Source organism: Achroia grisella, unplaced genomic scaffold (assembly GCF_030625045.1).
Source record: "Achroia grisella isolate CSIRO2021 unplaced genomic scaffold, CSIRO_AGI_Agris_v1 utg918, whole genome shotgun sequence".
In the NCBI taxonomy this organism is placed as follows: Eukaryota; Metazoa; Arthropoda; class Insecta; order Lepidoptera; family Pyralidae; genus Achroia; species Achroia grisella.
In genome coordinates this window covers 3,267,824-3,288,384 of record NW_026713067.1, presented here as the reverse complement: position 1 = coordinate 3,288,384, position 20,561 = coordinate 3,267,824, and the positions used below count along the sequence as shown (strand labels likewise).

Here is a 20,561-nt window from a genome sequence, read left to right as displayed (position 1 = left end):
ATATATTTATAATTTATTTTATATGTATGTTAACTATATAATAATAATATGTAATTACATTTGAGACATTTCACATGTTTAGTTGTTTCTAAAGTTACATGACTATCAAACCAAATTCCAATTTGTGACATTATGTAAGTAATTAGTTATTTCAAGTTAGTTTCGTTTTAAAACAAGATTGTTTTGACTTAATTAAATTATTACCTTGATTATAATTTTCGTGTATTTTAATTATAAAAATTAATTTGGTTTAATGATTACATGTCGAAATGTATAATAATATTGGTTCACTCTCCTTTCTCCCGGGTACATAATATTTTTAGGTTATTTATATATATTTAATTAATAAAATTGTTGAATATTTAATTGAGTATGTCATTTTTATATTCTGAAATAATATAATAACATTTTTTAGAGATCTATAATTTAATTGTTTCTATATTTTTTTATAATTCCTTTCATCTTTTAATTTAAAAAAATATAATGTAACTTGTTTATCCAGCGAACTCAATTCCGTCTCAGAATTGAATATTTAAATTTATTTTCTTAATGTGTATTACATTATCATAACTTTTCCAATACAACATCTATTTGCCGTTATAGTTTAGAACAATCAACTAGATTGTTTATAAACAAATATTACAGATTATATTATGTCTAAGTTCAACTCATCTAGAATTTTACCAAGATTAGTAACTGCTGACTAGGCAGTATGAGCAATACTCTTCGCCTGTCCAAATTGGACGAATTTTAAAACAACAACAACTAACAAACGTCATTTCATTTTTATATATAAGAATAAATATTGTATTATTGATGTTATGTAATGTAGCCAATATTGCTATAAAATGTAATGGAGAAATCAATGCGGGATCCTAATAATATGTTTTTATTAAATCAACTTCCTCACAGATACGAGTAAATCCAGATACATATTAAACAAAAATAAATCTGGCCAAATCCCTGGAACCCAACGCTTTGTTCGATATATTCTCTCCAATTGTTTTTTCACGGCGAAAATTTAATCCCCGTCGTATTTACTTTTTATTTGTACAATTAATGTTATTTTGTAATGAATACTTAATAAAAATACCTTTGTTAACAAATATGGAATTATTTTATGCCATAATAGAGTAAAGAAATGATTTCGTGTAAATAAATATAGACAATTATTTATTGTTTTTACATTATTGAATTTATATAATAGTAACTAGTTTTGCAGTTTCACGTTCGTGAATTTTAAAGCCTATGTGTTATTCTGATGTATAAGCTATATTACTGTAAAGTTTCCTCAAATTCCGTTCAGTAGTTTTTGCGTGAAAATGTAACAAACATCTATACACATACTCACAATTTTTCGTGTTTCTAATATTAGTAAGATGTCTTATTTATTTGTTTTTCTCTTTATTCTGACACATACAATTATTAAATATTTATTCTGACGTATAAGCTACACTATTGTTAAATTTAATTAAAATCCATTCAATCGTTTTTGCGTGAACATGTAACAAACATCCATTCATCATCTATCCATCTATACTAACAAACTTACTCGTTTATAATAATACTAAGCGATTGGGTCGTTGTGAGACACTAATGTATTCTTTGTAAAAAGTCGTCATACCTATTTCACCTACCAAGCAGTCGAATCAATTTTTCTTGGTTCAACGTATAATATACTAAATATAACAATAGAGAAAAAACCACTTCAAAATGCTCAATTAAGTTTCATTTGATAAACATTATTTCTATTATTAAATAAGTTTTTCTCGCGAGACTACAGCAAGGGGTATGTCATGTAGTGTATATTAAGGTTTCTTATGGGCAACGCGCACATGACACCTCTGGTGTCTCAGGCGTCTATAGGATACGGTAACTGTTTACCATCAGATTGGCTGTAGGCTTGTTAGCCACCATAGTAGTAAAAATGGTGAAAATCAGCGTAAACACAATAGCACTAATATATATAATTTAACTACTCACTATTCGCCCCGGCTTCGCCTAGGTGTACATGTATTATATATAAACCTTCCTCTAGAATCACTCTATCTATTTAAAAAAAACCGCTTCAAAATCCGTTGCGTAGATTTAATGATTTAAGCATATATAGGGACGGACAGACAGCTACATCGACTTTATTTTATACTATGTAATGATATATATGAATATGTAAGAATTTAATAATGAAATTAAATAGCTTTAGCCGAGTCAACCATTAACAGAGCTACCACATACGGTGGTAATAAATTGTATGTGATTAATCAGTCGTGTATAGAATTCGAAGACAATAGCTTTGCAATGGTATATTAGTTTTATAATTACATGTCATTCCCTGCAGTTGAATGAATAATAATACCTGTTAGCCTTTATGTGAAACAATACAGCACAATCAGTTAAATAGACAGTTTTCAACTTGTCATGATTTTACGAAGTTATTATATGTAAAGAAAAGTTAATTACAGAAATAGAAATAGAAAATCATTTATTCAAATAAACTTACATTGAAGCACTTTTGAATAGTCATTACATTTTTTTAATCTACCGCTCATTCGGAAAGCTGTCTCATCACAAGAAGAACGAGCAAGAAACTTGCGTGTTGCTGATTTAAATAATTTTATTATTACTTTACATTTTTAAGTTTAAGTGTGTGAATACAAACCACCAATTAGCACTAATTCAATTAAATACTCAAATAGAAAAAAAAATTAAAGATAAAGATTAAGATAAACTTCATTAAATGAATTTATAGAACAGCGTGTTACTCTCCCGTATCCTGTTTTCCTTTCATATAGTAAGTCAGTGATAATGTTCAAGAATTCATGACAATAGTCATCAATAGGCAGTCATATCTGAGGGTACTCTCCTTAACAATATAATCTGAAAATTTTATCATAAATTGTCATGCCATATTTACACGAAACCTTAACATATAAACAGAGAATTTCAGCCTCGTTGCGATATATTTGTTTATTACATATAAAGAAAAAAAATGAAAAAATGTATTTATTATTAATTAGAAAAGAGGCATCATAAATATTTTTGAGAATAGGCGGTGGCAAATGTTGGGCCATTTGTTACGACACGACAAACTAATTAATAATATTATAGAAGCAAAAGTAGATGGAAAGAGAGGAAGGGGAAGACTAAGACAGCTATATCAAGCCAGTTAAGGAAAAAGTTGGAGTCTTGTATCAACAACTAAAAAGATTGATAGAAGATCGTGGAAGATGGCGGGAGCTCCACTGACGAGACCTCAGCTCTTAAATTATGAATAAATGTTAAATTTATTATTTCAATTTCAATTTGCATGTTCAAAATGTAGCTGAAAATGGAACTGTGTATTTATTTCTAAGAACGCCGCCTAGGTCTATGTATGTATGTGTATTATTATTATTATATTTATTATATATGAAGGTATCCGCAGAAAACCATCGTCATGGCACCCCGTCACGACATATGCTGAGCGGAGACCTATTTGGTACTGTAAAATTAATGTAAACCGAAAAATGTAAATTAAAATTTAAAAATTATTTTCAGTGTACCTAATAAACAATTTTCTTTCTTTTCTTTCTTTCAATAGGTGATATTCAAGGCAAGTAAATAAAAGATGGTGTCTCCTTTCGAAGTCGGTTGACAAAAAAAGCATTAAAACAATAACAATACTCAATCAATACTATCAATACTCCACATCGTTTGGGCACGCTATCACCTCCTCAATCTCCAGTCATATTTAATGGGCAGAAACACAAATAATTCCATCTGCTGTAACATAAAATTCAGCTGTTTGTAATATACCAAATAATATTGGAAGCAATTATATTGACTAAATGATTAAAATTAATTTAATAATCCATTGATATAAAATATATGTATTTGTGTATGTATGTGCATGTGTTTACATGTATTTACTTTTAGTATATGTATAATTTTTTTTTTTGACCTATTGTTTTTATTAATTATATTTGCACCGCCTACAGTTTTTCTCTGCATAGCCTATGGTTGCCTGGTAGAAAATGCCTTAAGGCGTTAAGTCCGCCATATGTACTTTTACCTTGGTATTTTGTGCATTAAAGTTATATAAATAAATAAATAAATCAACAATTCTAATAATAACTTATTATTATTTACTAGCTACTCGCCCCGGCTTCCCTCGGGTGTACATATATATAAACCGTCCTCTAGAATTACTCTATATATTAAAAAACCACTTCAAAATCCGTTGCGTAGTTTTAAAGATTTAAGCATACATAGGGACGGACAGACAGCGACAGCGACTTCATTTTATACTATGTAATTTATTTAAAAATCTTCAAATGCGACTATACTCTTTTACTGATTCATCATCATCTGCTTCTTTGTTATTCCATTTATTTGGGGTCGGCGTAATATGTTTTTCGCTTCCATTCATCCCTGTTCGCAGTCATCGCGTTATTTACTTCCTTTCTTACCATATCATCTTTCACACAGTCCATCCATCTTTTTTTCATAACACCTTTCTTAACTTGTAACTCTTTTACTGATTAAGACTAATAAAATTATTATCAATCCTTACTAATATTATAATTGCGAAAGTAACTATCTGTCTGTCTGTCGCGCTTTCACAACGTAACTACTGAACTAATTTAAATTAAATTTAGTGCACAGGTAAAGGGTTGAAAGGGCAGATGAAAGGTTGTATGTAAGTATCGGCATTTCTGAAGCCAAAAGCTTGAAATTAATTTATTTATAAATAAATATGACATTCAAAGTTTGTAAAAGTGTATGCTTAATAAAAGAAAGTATGAAAGTTTGTATGGAAATTTGTCATTTGCCATCTATTCCATGCGGACAAAGTCGCGGGCACAGCTAAAAGGTAGGTACCTTTACTAAAAGACAAAAGTTGTTTTTAAAATAATATACGTGTTCAAAATTCAAAATAATTAAAAAATAAAAAAAAAACAATAGTTTTAACGTAACAGTATTTATGGCCAGTCTAGTTATATATCTACTATACACGATTGTCACATATTTATGAGAACGCAAACACATTCAGAAACGAACTTGAAATTTAAATTAAGCCGACAGGATATCAGCACTGCACGTTATCCGAAGCTTTTTGGCTTTGCGGCACATAAAGTCACCATGTCTCTTATTTGTATATTTATTTTTACTGTATCTTAATTATACTATTTGTGTATAAATAGTAAATAAATAGTTAATCTACCTATCTATCTTTACTCACTAATATAAAAAATGCGAAAGTAGCACTGTCTGTCTGTCTGTCTTGCTTTCACGCCAAAACTACTGCACCAATTGAAATAAAATTTAGTATACAGATAGTCTAGACCCTGAGAAAGGACATAGGCTACTTTATAATGCGAAGAAAGGGTTGTAAGGGTTTAAAATGGAGAAGAAACTTTCTATGGAACTATCGTCATTTTTAAAGCTTTAAACTTATTTTTTAAGCTTTTGACTATCAATATGACATTCAATATGAGAAAATTCCTCATTCGTCCTTGCAAACGAAGTCGCGGCCGCAGCTAGTATTTTAGATATTTACGTAATTGAAATGGCAAACTGGCAAACGGTAACCGTTGTATATATACATGAACAACATTACATCACAATACTAATTTAATTAGAAACATAAACATAAATTACTTCTGATCTATACATATAAATAAAATTGGAGTGTGTAATATTGTAATAATCTTTTTTTACTAAATACATATGAATATAAATACGGTACATACACAGAAATAACATTTTTTACAATTTTTGTCTGTCTGTCTGTTTGTTCGGAAATCTCTGAAATGGCTGAACCGATTTTGACGGGACTTTTTTTGGCTGGTAGCTAATGTAATATGGAGTAACTTAGGGTACTTTTATTTTAGTAAAACAAAGTTAAATTCCAAGCGGACGAAGTCGCGAGTACAGCTAGTATTAAATATTTTATTTACAATGCCGTCATCAATATTTTGTCTACATGAAATGAATTAGTTTATATTCATAGATTTCAAATTAAAAATGTAAAATTACGACAATTATTTGAAATAGAAACACAAGCTTCTTGCTCTTGTGAGAATGGGACAGCTTTCTGAATGAACGGTATATAAAAAGAAACAAGTATGACTATTGAAAAGTACTTAAATTTAAGTTTAATTCAAATTCAAATTAAAAATATCTTTATTCATGTAGTTCTATTACAGAGTCTTATGATATGTCAAAACTACCGACAGTTCAAAATTCAAAAAATTCAAAAATCATTTATTCATGTAGGACATTTTAGCCGCTTATGAACGTCAAATTTTTACATTATAATTTTATTTTTTCCCTACCGTCCGTTCGCAATGCTTTCTAGCTAAGAAGCACTGACAAGTCTCTCATTCCTATTTTTTTTAATGAGCTTGTATGTATTTATAAACATACAGATTTATTTGTAAATAACAAATTAAGGAGAATAGAGTGACTACCAGAATATCAGATACCAGAAAAGGCTAATTAGTGTCCGTAACCAGAACGGAAATCCTTCATATTGGTCCGTATGACGGATGAGCCAGCCAATAGTGCACTCTACCATATTAGAGAGAATTGAATAAATTTCCTATTCTAATCTATTCTCCCATATACATATATATACGGCCTATGCATCTGTTATAGACGAGTTGTGGCATAATGGTCCGTGAACAGCTCTTTTCGTGGCTGTATAAACCGATACGAGAACGGCATGGCTTACCACAGGCTCGACAAGGGAAATTATTGGCAGTAGTCTGTATCGAGTCGCCTAGGTGGCGCTCCCGTCCCTTGTCAGCAAGCCTTTGAAGCTAGGCATCATCGCAAACCTTTCGACCCTCCATTACGCGTTTGCGCCAATCTGCTCTACTCTACTCTCCCATATAAATACTATGATATTGTTACAGGATGCTGTCTACATCACTCCCCGTCTGTTTACTGGTGATCGGGGCGGCGTTCTGCGCGCCTGAACAGGTCCAGAATGAACCCGACACTCTATCGCCACAAGATAGTCCCAACACGCAAGAGCACACTGCGACATTGAGCAAGAGATCACCGCATTATGATTTTGGACTTGGCAAGAGAGCGTACAGCTACGTTTCGGAGTACAAAAGGCTCCCTGTCTACAACTTTGGATTAGGCAAAAGGTAATTCGTTAATTAGTTAGTCGAAAGTATATGAATGATAAGGTATTATGATTTCAAGGTAGTATCTTAAGGAAGATGTTACATATAAATGTGGATGGTTATAAGGGCAGACGAAGACCGAAAAATAGATGGATGGACAGTGAAAGATGACGGTAAGAAAGGGAGTTAATAACGAGATGACTGCGAACAGCGATGAATGGAAGAGAAAAATATGTTACGCCGACCGCAAATAAATGGGATAAGGAAAAAGCAGATGATGATATATGTCAATATGTATATCATCTCAAAAGATCTTACTAAGTTGGCATGGCTGCTTACATAGGTGAGGTAGAGGTCCACGTTGACGACTTTATGCAAAGTCAAAAATTCCGTAGCTTCATAAATAGTTATTTTTTTCTAGTTGCGATCCTATAATTTAACAATATAATATAATTTACATAAATAAAAATATACTAGTTGAGTTTCTTCATATATCCAGAACTGAATTAATTAACTGAACTAGGCGGTGGGCCAGTGATAAAAAATACACGAGAATACAAACGATCATACTATTGAATACAAATGTTTTCACCGTGCGAGGAACCGAACCCGCGACATCGAAAGTAAAATGTGCTAAATCTAGACACGCGGCAGCGTGTCAAGCCGAGTTTCAAGTAAACTGGCTTGCAGCACCGTGTGTATATTTACACGAACCATTTGGAGCCACTTTTGACCCCCTCATAACTCAAAAACTCTTTCACACAAACCTGTCAAATTTGGTTCATATATTGAGACTTGCGAGATAAATATGTGTTCCAAATTTCATAAACATATCTCAAACGGTTATTTAGATATTAATGTCCAAAAATCGTCATTTTTATCACTGATCAACTATAGATCAAAATTATAACCCACTTCCAGATGACCTAGGAAGTTCAAATTTGGTATGCAGATAGGTAATTAGGTGAATATAAAGGAAAAAATCTGAAACTGGTAAATTGTTATCATTTTACTACAATTTTTCACTTTAATTGATTCTATTTCAACTTATACTGGACGAATACTAAAATTCTATGAAAACGTCGATAGCCACCAATTGACATTGATCCCTGGCGAAAAATCTCATCTTGTACTGGACCGAAAGTAATATTGTATGAAAACGTCGATCATTACCAATTTACGTTGACCCCTTCACATCAGTGTCGATAACTAGCAAACTTCAAATATTGCATTGAGCGGTAAACACTAGTTGCTATAATTTAGATTCTGTCTAAAATATACTCGTACTTATAACTAGGAGTATAGTGGAATTTCGTATTTATTACGTTATTAACTGAGATTTGGTATTAATTATTGTTTCAATATTTAGCGCACATCGATAGTGTAAAATCATTATTTTTATAAATAATTATTAAATAATAGACATTTCGGTATAGGGCGCCGCGGCGGCGCCGTGTGGGAGCGGTGCGATAAAACTCAATGTTTTGTTTCTGGATATCTAACCTATAAGGTTGCGATTTATGCTACGAAATTTATAGCTTTCTTAAATTATACTTATATATTTGTGATTATATTATTATTACATTATTTTAGTAAATACGTATGGTATAGACAATAGTTTAAACCAAAAATTAATAACAATTTTAGTATAGTTATAAGTAGGAATGTACAGTTAACTCGAGAATGAGAACTTATTGGTAACAAGTTGTTTTCTTGAGAATTCAATAGATAACAGTCAATTTGTTACATAATCGTCTTTACGAACTATAATGTGTCAATACCAAGTTTCAGATATTAAATAATGTATATGTTGATAGAGAACAATTCCGTATTTGCTTAACATATGCTATTACTATCCACAAATCACAAGGCCTTAGTTTTGGCAGTCCTCTTCTCAACATAGCCTCCTCTATATTTAATAAAGGGCAGGTTTACGTTGGACTCTTCAGAGTTAAAACCTTAGATGGAGTACGTCTTAACAATTTTGATCCAAGTCACGAGAGCTCTATTGTAGAGTACAACCATCTGTGGACGTTATACCGCCCCGATTTGCCCAAAAATTCCTGATACTGAATTGGCAATGCACTTGAACATTTAAAAGTTACAAGAAAATATAGAAAATAACACAAAAAAAGACAATTATACCCCGTAAATATACGAATATACAGTAATTTATCAAAAATAATTTGGTATTAATTTAGTTATAAATAAGTACCTCATATAATTTATGTACAAAAAGTAATGATATCCCATCAAAAACATAAATGTGAAATGATAGCCGAGTTTAATATTATGATATATACCTTGATTGTTGACTTCTACGACAAAAGAGATGAGATCTAAATGGGTGCCAAGTTCAATGATCTGTCCTGAAATGTATTTATAACAATATAAAATATCATTTCTTCTTATAACTTAGGATAATATACTGTAGCCTAAGGTCTAACTTGGCTAGTTTTCATATACGAAATATACTGTAGCCTTCGCAAGTTCTAAACATGTTACTTGTCGGTTCCTATTTTAATATTAATAGTAACTAGCAATCGAAAGTAATAATTGGTATATGAGAACTGGCCAAGTTAGACCTTAGGCTACAGTATATTATCCTAAGTTATAAGAAGAAATGATACTTTACATTGTTATAAATACATTTCAGGACAGACCATTGAACTTGGCACCCATTTAGATCTCATCTCTTTTGTCGTAGAAGTCAACAATCAAGGTATATATCATAATATTAAACTCGGCTATCATTTCACATTTATGTTTTTGATGGGATTACTATATCACCGAGGCTGTCGAAAAAAAATATAATCAAAACCATTACACCTGTACAACAAACTATATTCTGTAACTCAAAACTCTCATATCACTACTTTACATATATAGTTAATATTCGGACGCCTGCCATCAGGTGGGCTGCATGATGGATTGCCACCCGCGCCGTAAAAAAATGTGTCAACGTAACAAATTCACTATTTAATTGTCAACATCATTGTGGGCGTGGTATTAGCTTTTAAAAGCTGAAAGCATCGTTAAAATCAATTTAGAAATATTATACAGTTGTACCGGAATAAACAAATCTGCGTTGGGGCGGATTTTGCTATGACGTAATCGGTTGATGCAGTATATATACATTCATTATTTAATGTTAAAATGTATATTTTAACGACATATGTAAAAGGTAAAGACATGTAAATCGTTGGTTGGATCATTTGATTGGGTGCTAATTAAAAATTTTCATGTTAGGTGTTATATATGAATGTGGATAGTTATAAAGGCTGAGGAAGGCCAAAAAAGAGATAGATGGACTGTGTGAAAGATGATATGGTAAGAAAGGGAGTAGATAACGAGATGACTGCGATGCGAACAGGCATGAATGGAAGAGAAAAACATATAACGCCGACCACAAATAAATGGGATAAGGAAGAAGCAGATGATGATATATGAATATATTATACATAAAAGAAAGTAACTCTAAATGAGCAAGGGAGAAATGATGATGATTATTGCCAGCAATGTACCATGTCAGGTTCACCTCCACGCGTTTCCCCCTGGAAACCAGCGTAATAAATTCTTGATGACAATAGGCTAACTGACCTGAACTCATGATCATCATTTCATCCTCCACTGGTGCACCAGCGTAAACCGTCAGCGCAGGCGGGTGCACAATTCCATTATCATCCATAAAAAAAACTATAAATAAGCTAAACGCAAACCAAAATGTCCAGATCACCAGATAGTTACTAATATTTAAAATATATTCAACAGGTCCAGGCCTTACTCTTTCGGACTGGGAAAGCGATCCGTAGACGAAGAACAGATGCCCGAACAATTCACCAATGATGTGGACCAAGCTGATTTGGCAGCGTTCCTGGACCAGTATGATGATGCATCAGGTGAGTAGATAACACTATAGGACCTTAGTAATATTATAAATTGAGGACCCCGGTGGTCTAGTGGGTTGGCACTCCGCCTTACTTCCTATGGTCCTGGGTTTGAATCCTTGCACGGTACAAACATTTGTATTCGTTAATATAATTGTTATACCAGTGGCGTGCTTTGAGAAAGGCCTATCCAGCAGTGGATAGGCAGTGGACTGATGATGATGATGAATATGATTGTTTGAATTATTTTCTGTATACTTAAACACTTATTTAGAAAAAGTATGTATTTAAACATTTCTATAAGTTGTTTAGTATCACAACACAAGCTCTGGTTAGCTTGGGACGAGATGGCGCTCTATGATTTGTCCAGGGTTATAAAAAATATATGTAAATACTAAATATTATTTTACTATATATTTGTTATCTTTCCACAACAAAAAGGCTGAACGCATAGATTGTATCACGAGAACGTAGGCTTTCTTTTGTCTCAATAAAAGCAGACGAAGTCGCAGCTAATGCCTAGTATTTACTTAATTTAGTACTTCAGTTTCAACTGTAGTAATATTGGCTTTACACTCATAATGACCCAAATTCGAGACGAAAAGAGGATAACAAAATACATTAGAAATTTACAAATCTGTATATAGAAGATAATCTCTGAAACTGATCTGCCAATTTAAGAATTCTTACCTAATGCTGGATCTGACTTCAGGCTGGATATAAGTTAACACAAGGGTCGCCCAACACTGCATTTGCGTGTTCTGTGCCTATACAATACACAGTTTTTATGTCCATACAGTCACTTATTCAGATAATAACATTTCTAATTTTTCATTACATTTAAAAAAACATTATTTCTAAGGAATTGAAATGGAAGGAAATAAAAAACCCTTAATGTATAACAAATATTAAAAAAAAAAAACATAATTGCAATATAGAGGTCACAATTGGCGGCCTTATCGCTAAATAGCAATTTCTTCCAGGAATTAAGTGTTTAAATTATTTTTTAATTAAGAAAGTATTATATATGTATTTATAGTATACTTCTATATACTATTAAGAGAAAACATTCATAAATTTAAAAATTGTCAATCGTAACATTTCCGTAGCATAAAAACCAATTTAACGGAGAGAAATAATATTTCGAATCTGCATTTGTGGAACGCTATTCAATATTCTCAAAGAGTTCCATATAAAAATGTAAAACCTCTATTGAAATTCATTATTAACTCACTTTGGCAAATATTTTTATTAAAGGCTCTTTTATCGATGCATAAATTACTTCAAATGAGACCTTCCCTGAGGGACTTTAGAAGTATCCTGTTATATGATGATTCGCAGGTGTTAAATAATTCGTTCTTTTAATTTTACTAGCCTACAATACACTATGTGGTATGTTCCGACTTTGCCTTTATGAATTTTGTAGTCCCACGGTAAGTTATAAATACTTAGACATATTTGTTTTGTTTTACATACAAAAGGAAACACTCAGACGATAGATACAAAGAATCATACTCATGAATACAAATGTTTATACCATGCGAGGAATCGAAACCAGGATCATCCGAATTAAGGCGATGTACTTAACCGCTAATCTACCCAGGTCGTCAAATATAGATATCACAGAGTATATACATCCCGGTCTATTGTTTTGTTCTTCAGACTTCATTATTTTGTTCACAGTATATGAAGAGAAGCGCGCTCGGCCCTACAGCTTCGGCCTCGGTAAACGGAATGCTGATAACGACTTGTCCGAGGAAAAACGGGCACGCATGTACGATTTCGGCCTCGGCAAACGTCTCCCTATGTACAGTTTCGGCTTGGGCAAACGGGCGAGAAGTTACAACTTCGGCCTTGGCAAACGGTTGAGCAGCAAATTCAATTTCGGCCTTGGCAAACGCGAAAGGGACCTGCACCGCTTCAATTTCGGCCTCGGCAAACGATCAGCAGAGGATACTTCCAACGACGACAGTGATAACTATGTTGATGTTTAAATTATTAACATTTTTAGTTTAACAATTTCAATATGGAAATTTACGTGGGATGTTTTATCTTCGTTTTTCTAAAATCATTTCGAGTAGATAGGTTTATTGTTTGCATAGTTAACGGTGCTAGATTTCGTAAAGTGTCTACTAAATCTCCTTGGCGATTATTTTAAGTAATTAATGTTAAAATTGAAGAGTTATTTTTTATATATTTTGTGAAAATGCCAGCCTATTTTCACAAGATTTAATAGGAAATAACTCAATATATACGCATATCCACAATTTCTTTACGCTTCCACGTATTTTTTCATATAGATAAATAATTATAAATACTATATACTTACATAAATCTTGGACTGGACAAATTCATTCAATTATTTTACATAACTTAAGTAATTTTAAGTAATTAATAAATATTAACTGACACAACACATATTTTTATGAAATATTTCGATTAAATTAACGTACATTATGTGTTTTTTAATAGTTATTATCATTTTAATTTAATAATATATACTTTATTAATTCTAGGATCATAATTAGCTTCGAACGTAGTCTTCGGACAGTTATATTTAACGCTATTGTTGTTTATTTTAAATTATGTAAATTATTATTGTTAAAAAATTGTAGTTATTTATGTAAAAGTTAATAAAGAATAACTAGATAGTAAACATTTAAAGATTGTATTTAAAATTATGGGGTTGCGATTACGGATCGAGTGGCAATGTGTAATTTATGCTTCACGTAAATAAAACAAAATAAATTTTATTATAACATGTCGTATATAGTCTGTGAGTTTTTAAATTAACAAAATACATTAAATATTAAATAGTGCATATTTAGATTAATTTATTATTTATTTATATATATAATAATTAAACAAATAAATACATCAGTCCCCTGTTAGAATAATATAATGGTACATGGCCACGGTTACACGGCCACATACCGTATTTTATTAAATGGATAAACAAAAATATTCTTACTATCAACAAATATTTTATATATTTTCTGTAACATGTATATATATATTACTTATTAATTTCCATTATAAACTAAATTGTTAAACTAATTTAAACTTACAATACAATATAGAGAACATCTGTAATTGTACTCATATACATAGATATATATATATACAAATGTAATATCAAATTGTGGGCCCCAAAAATCGGAATTGTTACCAACTGAACTTATTCTAGTCATTACGATCTCAAAACATTGTACGTATCGCAACTCTACTCTATTTGATATAAAACAATTAAATATAAGTTTGTTTAATACTTAAAATGTGTTGTTTTAAATATAACCAATCTGTACCTTACAGATCAAATTAAAATATACAAATCATAGAGAAATTGCATCATTGAATTTTACCATTTGTTTTTTTTATCCCTGTCCGAATGAACAGCCGAATTTTTATGAAATGTTATCGAGACAACTGTTACAATATCCTTTGCGTAAGTTGCTTGCCATGTAAGACGTTTCTATGTAAAGGTGAGATAAGGCAGTGAAATACAGTATATGGAATGTCATCTGTCCTCTGGAATTGCAACACATGAAAAATATTATAGGTGTTACATGATAGTGAGCTATCCGTGGTGTTTTCACATGCACGGCTATTGAATTAAAGCAATTCGGCTTGTTTTTGAGAACTAAGATATCCCCGTACCCTGAATTTTCACTGCAATATCAACTTTTAAATCGAAAGATAACCTATATATCAAGCATCGGTGACAGTAATAGGCTAGACGGCGGACAGTAGACTACTTTAGACACTCTCTCTGTTAAACCAATTCTATCCTTTGGAAATAATAACTTCCCACTGGTGAATGAAACCGGTTGGAAATGAATCCCCTTTAACATAAAACCGTTAAAGTCTTGCAATCCTGTTTTAGCTATAGACCTTTTCTAACCAACTATTGTCTCTAGTAGAACGAAAGTGACAAACCTCTGTAATAGTTACAGTAAGCTTAACTAGATCAAAATACTGTACAATCGCATTATCCAATATATATAAAAAATACTGATTCAATTATAATTAAATTTATATGAGACTGCAGCAGAATCAACCTTCAAATGAGAATTATTAATATCGTTCATGTAGAATGAAATAAATGTATGTAAAAAAAAATACAGCCGAATTGATAACTTTTTTGAAGTTGTAATTAGTGTAGTCGGTAAACACCATTTACAACTTCAAAAAACAACAACTTCGGTTGTCTACGTATGAACCTCAGTCTCGCCTATTTCAGCCGCCAAGCAGCTTGCTACATCAGCTGTGTTCTACGGGATAAGATGAGTGATATCACGGACATCACATGATAACGTGATGTTCATGTATATAGGCAACGATTATTCCTCACACGGTACAAACACTTGTATTCATGAATATGATTGTTTGTGTCAGTCTGAGTGTTTTTTATTCATATTATATATTTACAGAAAAAAACTATCGGCCTAATTATATCACTTGTGTAGTACCCATAACATAAGCTCTACTTACTAAACGGCGTTGTGGAAATTGTCCTGCGATATTACATGATATTCTATTATTATAAAAAACGATTACCACCTTTTTGTAAAGTTTATTTATTAGCAGCTTATATTTTCTATGAATAAGTTGTAAATCAATAAATACACAACGTTTTCAAACAACAAACACGGAAATTTCCAAATTCCCGTCCACAATTAACAGAAATGGGTTCTTTCTACTCTTCATTACTACGGTCCTAATGCTACGTGTCGTAAACACAATAAATTTGTTAAGGTATTCCATACTCGACACTCTTGTAGACGATTCGATTGTCCCGCGTGACGTGTCCCGAATAGTAGTGTCCCATCTTCACACGTGCACTCACGAATTTTTTAACACACTATCAAAATTGTCAACGTAATACTATTAGCAGCTATTGGAAAAAAAATAGCTAAGGATCTTTATTGTTATCTATATAACTAAGACAAAGTAGAGGGAAGCGGATTGTTGGAATACGCAGGTACAAATGAGCTCATTGGTAGCAATGTACTATGTTAAGTTGACCGCCACGTGGCTCCCCGTGGAAACTATCGTCATAATTTCCCGTTAATTTGCCAAGATGAGCTAACTGACCTGACCTGATTTGATCTGCAGATGAATCAGATCTAATCATCTGATTCATCTGCAGGTTCAACTTCACGTGGATCCCTTGGAAACCATAGTCATAAATTCTAGTTAATTGACCACGATGGGCTAACTGACTTGATCTCATATTCATCTTATCCGCCTCTACTAGTGTTCCGCCAGCGTAAACCGTTAGTGCAGGCGGGTGCACCATTCCATTATCATCCATTAGAAAACTTAGTATGTGGTCACTCACTGTAAGTTATGACTCACAACTGACGCTGTTTATAGTTTTACAAGAAGAGCAAGCAAAAGCTATTGAATTCTCCTCTCTCCAAGAAACGATGGATGAAGAAGATGGAGATTGATGAACATAAGATCAGTCAGGTTAAGTACATTTTTACGAAAACACCAGAAAAAAAAACAACGATAGCGTCCAGAGTAAACGCGTGAGAGGTCGTCCAAACATAGATAGACATAGGGCCACTAGTCTCATCCCTAACTATTACTATTACCTTCCCTCAACCTCTCTCTCTCTCTTTCTTCCTAGCTATACATCCCATATGGCGGTGGAGTCAGCTTTCCTTATTTTTCTCCGCCATTTTGTCCACCATATTCTGGAAATCCTCCTGAGAGATTTCGCACTTCATCATGTCCCTAGCAACTTTCCATTCCTTCCTTGGTCTATACAGGGTAAATAGTTTTACCTAAAATTAATTAAGACATAAACATTTAAATACGGTTTTACTAAATAACACCTGAACTTCGCCGATAAGGGAATTATATAGAACATATCAATTTAGTAAAGGTACAAATGAAATTGTTAAAGAAGGACCGGTCATTCCGGCTTTCAAAACTAATTCTTCTGAAATTATATATACTATAGTAATAATATAACAAATAATAGATTAATATTTATTATACCAATAAAATAAAATGTGGATAATTATAATTTACCCTAATAATAGGCATTATGTTGTCTCCTGACTAATTAAAATAAAGTATAGGTATTATGATAAAAATAAATTTAATAATAATAATAATAAATAATCCTGAACAATTAACACAGCGCCAACTAGTCCCACGGTAAGCAGAACTTGTGTTATGGGTACTAGACAACTGATAAAAATACTTAAATATTCCTTTTTTGTAAATAGATACAAGATATATACAGAGAACACTAGACCGATACTAACAATCATACTTATGAATAATAATGTTGTAGAAAAAATCTAATTTAAAATTTAAAAAAGCGCTGGCAATATGACCTAATTGAAGAAAGATTGAGTGCGTAGCGGTTTCTATGTTGATTGTCGTATGCCTAATCCATGTTAATGTTTATTTACTTTAGAACAATATTTATTTAAAAGAGGTGTGACTCTTTTTTTTTACTTTGCAAGTTTCTTACTCATTCATCTTGTGATGAGTCTGCGTTCCGAATGAGCGGTAGAATTTTAAAAAATGTGACTTATTAAAAGTGCTTATATTAAGTTTCTTTGAATAAATATTATTTCTATTTCTTTAGTTCGCATAAAAGTATACATTAATAAGGTAAGCACTGCGCAGCAAAAGTAATCTTAAAAAATCGTTCAGAACTCAGCGAGAAAGTTTTTCTATTTCCTCTTTTACAAGTCAATTGTTGATTCTAAACGAGAAAACCTGTCCAGTTGCAAGTACAAACATTTGTTTTTATAAGACAAGAGACAACCGAGCTGCACCTGATCGTAAGTGATTACCGCCGCCCATGAGCACCCGCAACACCACGGAAATCGCAATTGCGTTGACAGCCTTTTAAGAAGGAGTAAGCTCTTTTCCTGAAAGTTTCAATATCGTATCGGTTCGGAAATACCATTGCTAGGAAGTGATTTCACAATATGGTTGTAAAACAAAAAGTGCTGGACCGGCAGATTATTTATTTAGTTGCTACCCCTACATAAACAGTAAACAATAACCTAAAATTTTATTAAGGTATAATATATATAGGTAGGTAGCTGTGGCCATAACTTTTTTATTAGATTAATTTGGCTTTCAAATTGTTACGGACCTAATGGCGTATGTATATTTAAATTGCTCTACATTTTCAAGGGTTTATAAACTGCATTAATTTAAATGGGTTTAATACATAATACATAGATATATTAATGTACTTGGCACAACCCCAATAAATTTGAGGGTCGATTTACTTGAATTTACCTGACTGTTTAAAGCGATATTTAGTACAAAATTCAAGTATTCATTATTTATTATTATTACATAGTATAAAACAAAGTCGCTGGCGCTATCTGTCCTGAACGGACGGACGCTTAAATCTTTAAAACTACACAACGGATATTGAAGCTGTTGTTTTAAATAGATAGAGTGATTCAAGAGGAAGGTTTTTGTATATATAATACATGTACACCCGTGCGAAGCCGGGGCGAGTAGCTAGCTATAAATTACTCCAAATTATTAGTGAATTATTGTTATAATGACAATGTAACGTGATTTGTAAAAAAAATATAAAAATTAGAAACAATCTTTTTTTGCCTCTGCGGTTAAAAAATTAATCCCACGCAAAAAAATGGTACTAATCGAAATCCACTTAGTATAATTTTTTTTAATGGCTCACAGGGTAAGAAGAATCGCATTACTTCGTAAAAAGGCACAATTCCATAAAGATAATCTGGTATTAGAAGCGATGAGGTGAACTCAAGGAGCGCATAAATAAACAGCATGAATTGTTTACTTCTCATCCAAAATACAAGGAAAACCTTTAAGATTAGGACTCTGGTGTGGCCACAGATTTTTTTATGTAGATAGAATAGCAGACAAAATGTGGGACAGATGCTGTCGCCTATACCACAGGTGGTACATGAACAGCACCATGGACATTATATCCGTGGCATGTCCCTGGCCAATATCTGAAAATCAGTGATTTGCTTTTGAAACATTTTTTTATTGGCTGTTTGGGCTATTGTCAGGTGCTTGGACCTTTATCAGTGCGATCTACATAAATTGTTAGGAGCGATGGCTTTTATCTCCTCAGGATAGAGTGTAAACTTTCCAATAGAGATATATTTCCTTTATGCATTAGTGGGCTACAACCACATAGAATGTGTAGTGGCCTTTCCTTTTCAGTTTGGCAAAATCTGCAGAGTTTTCTTGTGGAGCAAACAATATACACACAAAAACAGACAACCAGAGGTGCTCTGTGTATAGTTGCACAATTGCAATGCATTACTTACACGTTTTTTATACCTATACTAAATATTGTTAACTGACCTATATGGATATATAAGTTATCTGACGCTCGTGGGACCCTCCATACCATCTTCCTCACTACGCTTCTGGGCCGTCAGCATTTGCCGTTCCAATTACCGTAAGTAAAAGTAATAAACATCCATATCCACTTTCATCATCCACACTCACAAATTTCTGCGTTAATTTGTCAATTTTTCAGTGGGTTTTTAGATTTTTAGATCACTTTTTAGATAGCGAAATGTTTGTGAGCTTGAATGTGTGTTACTCTTTCCCGCAAAAAGTACTGAACGGATTTTGATGAAACTTTACAGTAATATAACTTATACATCAAAATGACATATAGGCTATATTTTTTTATTGAAATTTAACGCAGGTGAAACCGCAGACATAGCTAGTTAATATTATAAATGCGAAAGTTCGTTAATATGGATGGATGTTTGTTACTCTCACGCAAAAAGTACCGAACGGATTTTAATGAAACTTTACATTAGTATAGCTTATATATCAGAATAACACATAGGCTAAAAATATTAAACGGACACAGCTAATAATATTATAATAATGGTAAGATTTCTAGAATAATTTGTCTTAAACAGTTCGCTATCTAACAAGACCTGCTGAAAATGGACAAATTGAAAATTGCATTCACTATAACATTGAAGTCGACGCCTCCAACTACAGATATTAGATTATAACCTCGAGGATATATATCCTCCCCACGTGTCAGTATGGAACACGGCAAATTCCTTGACAGTAAATCTGTAAGAATACATTCTTCCCTCCGTGATATATGATGCTTTCTAGTTATGCTGACGTAGCCGTTATTTTTTTCTATTGTACCTACCCACGGATGTGGGGATGAAATATCGTACACAGTTCATCTGCAAAGATTTCTCATATACTTACTACATTGCATTGCGTATAAGTATGCAATTACAGGAACATAATAGTACAATAGATTCATTAATACGTGAAGTAAAACTTTGTAACCGCTTTTTACAAAAATGCGCGAACGGACGAGAATGAAATTTCGCAAACTTCTAGTTTATATTGCGAAGGAGTGCAGAATGCAAATATTTTTTTCAATTAGGCAAAAATATTCTTTTCCTTATTAGTGTTTCCTTTATTCCTAGGAGGTATCTAGTATTTTAAAGTCTATAATTGTATCTCTTGAATTATGTATCATGAGTCAATCCGAAATGTACAATTTTCACTTATTAGTGTTTCTTTT

General features: G+C 32.3%; 1 protein-coding gene across 1 annotated transcript in view; it reads left to right on the top strand.

Annotated features, from left to right (window-relative positions):
• LOC131853952 (allatostatin-A) overlaps nt 1-13,346 on the top strand; it is a 77,793-nt gene extending 64,447 nt beyond the window's left edge. The window contains exons 2-4 of the mRNA XM_059205041.1: nt 6,900-7,139; nt 10,890-11,017; nt 12,689-13,346. Of these exons, the coding sequence (XP_059061024.1) occupies nt 6,901-7,139; nt 10,890-11,017; nt 12,689-12,999 (678 nt within the window). The 5' untranslated portion in view covers nt 6,900 and the 3' untranslated portion in view covers nt 13,000-13,346. The remainder of the gene's footprint in view (nt 1-6,899; nt 7,140-10,889; nt 11,018-12,688) is intronic.
• Nucleotides 13,347-20,561: the final 7,215 nt, after the last annotated feature.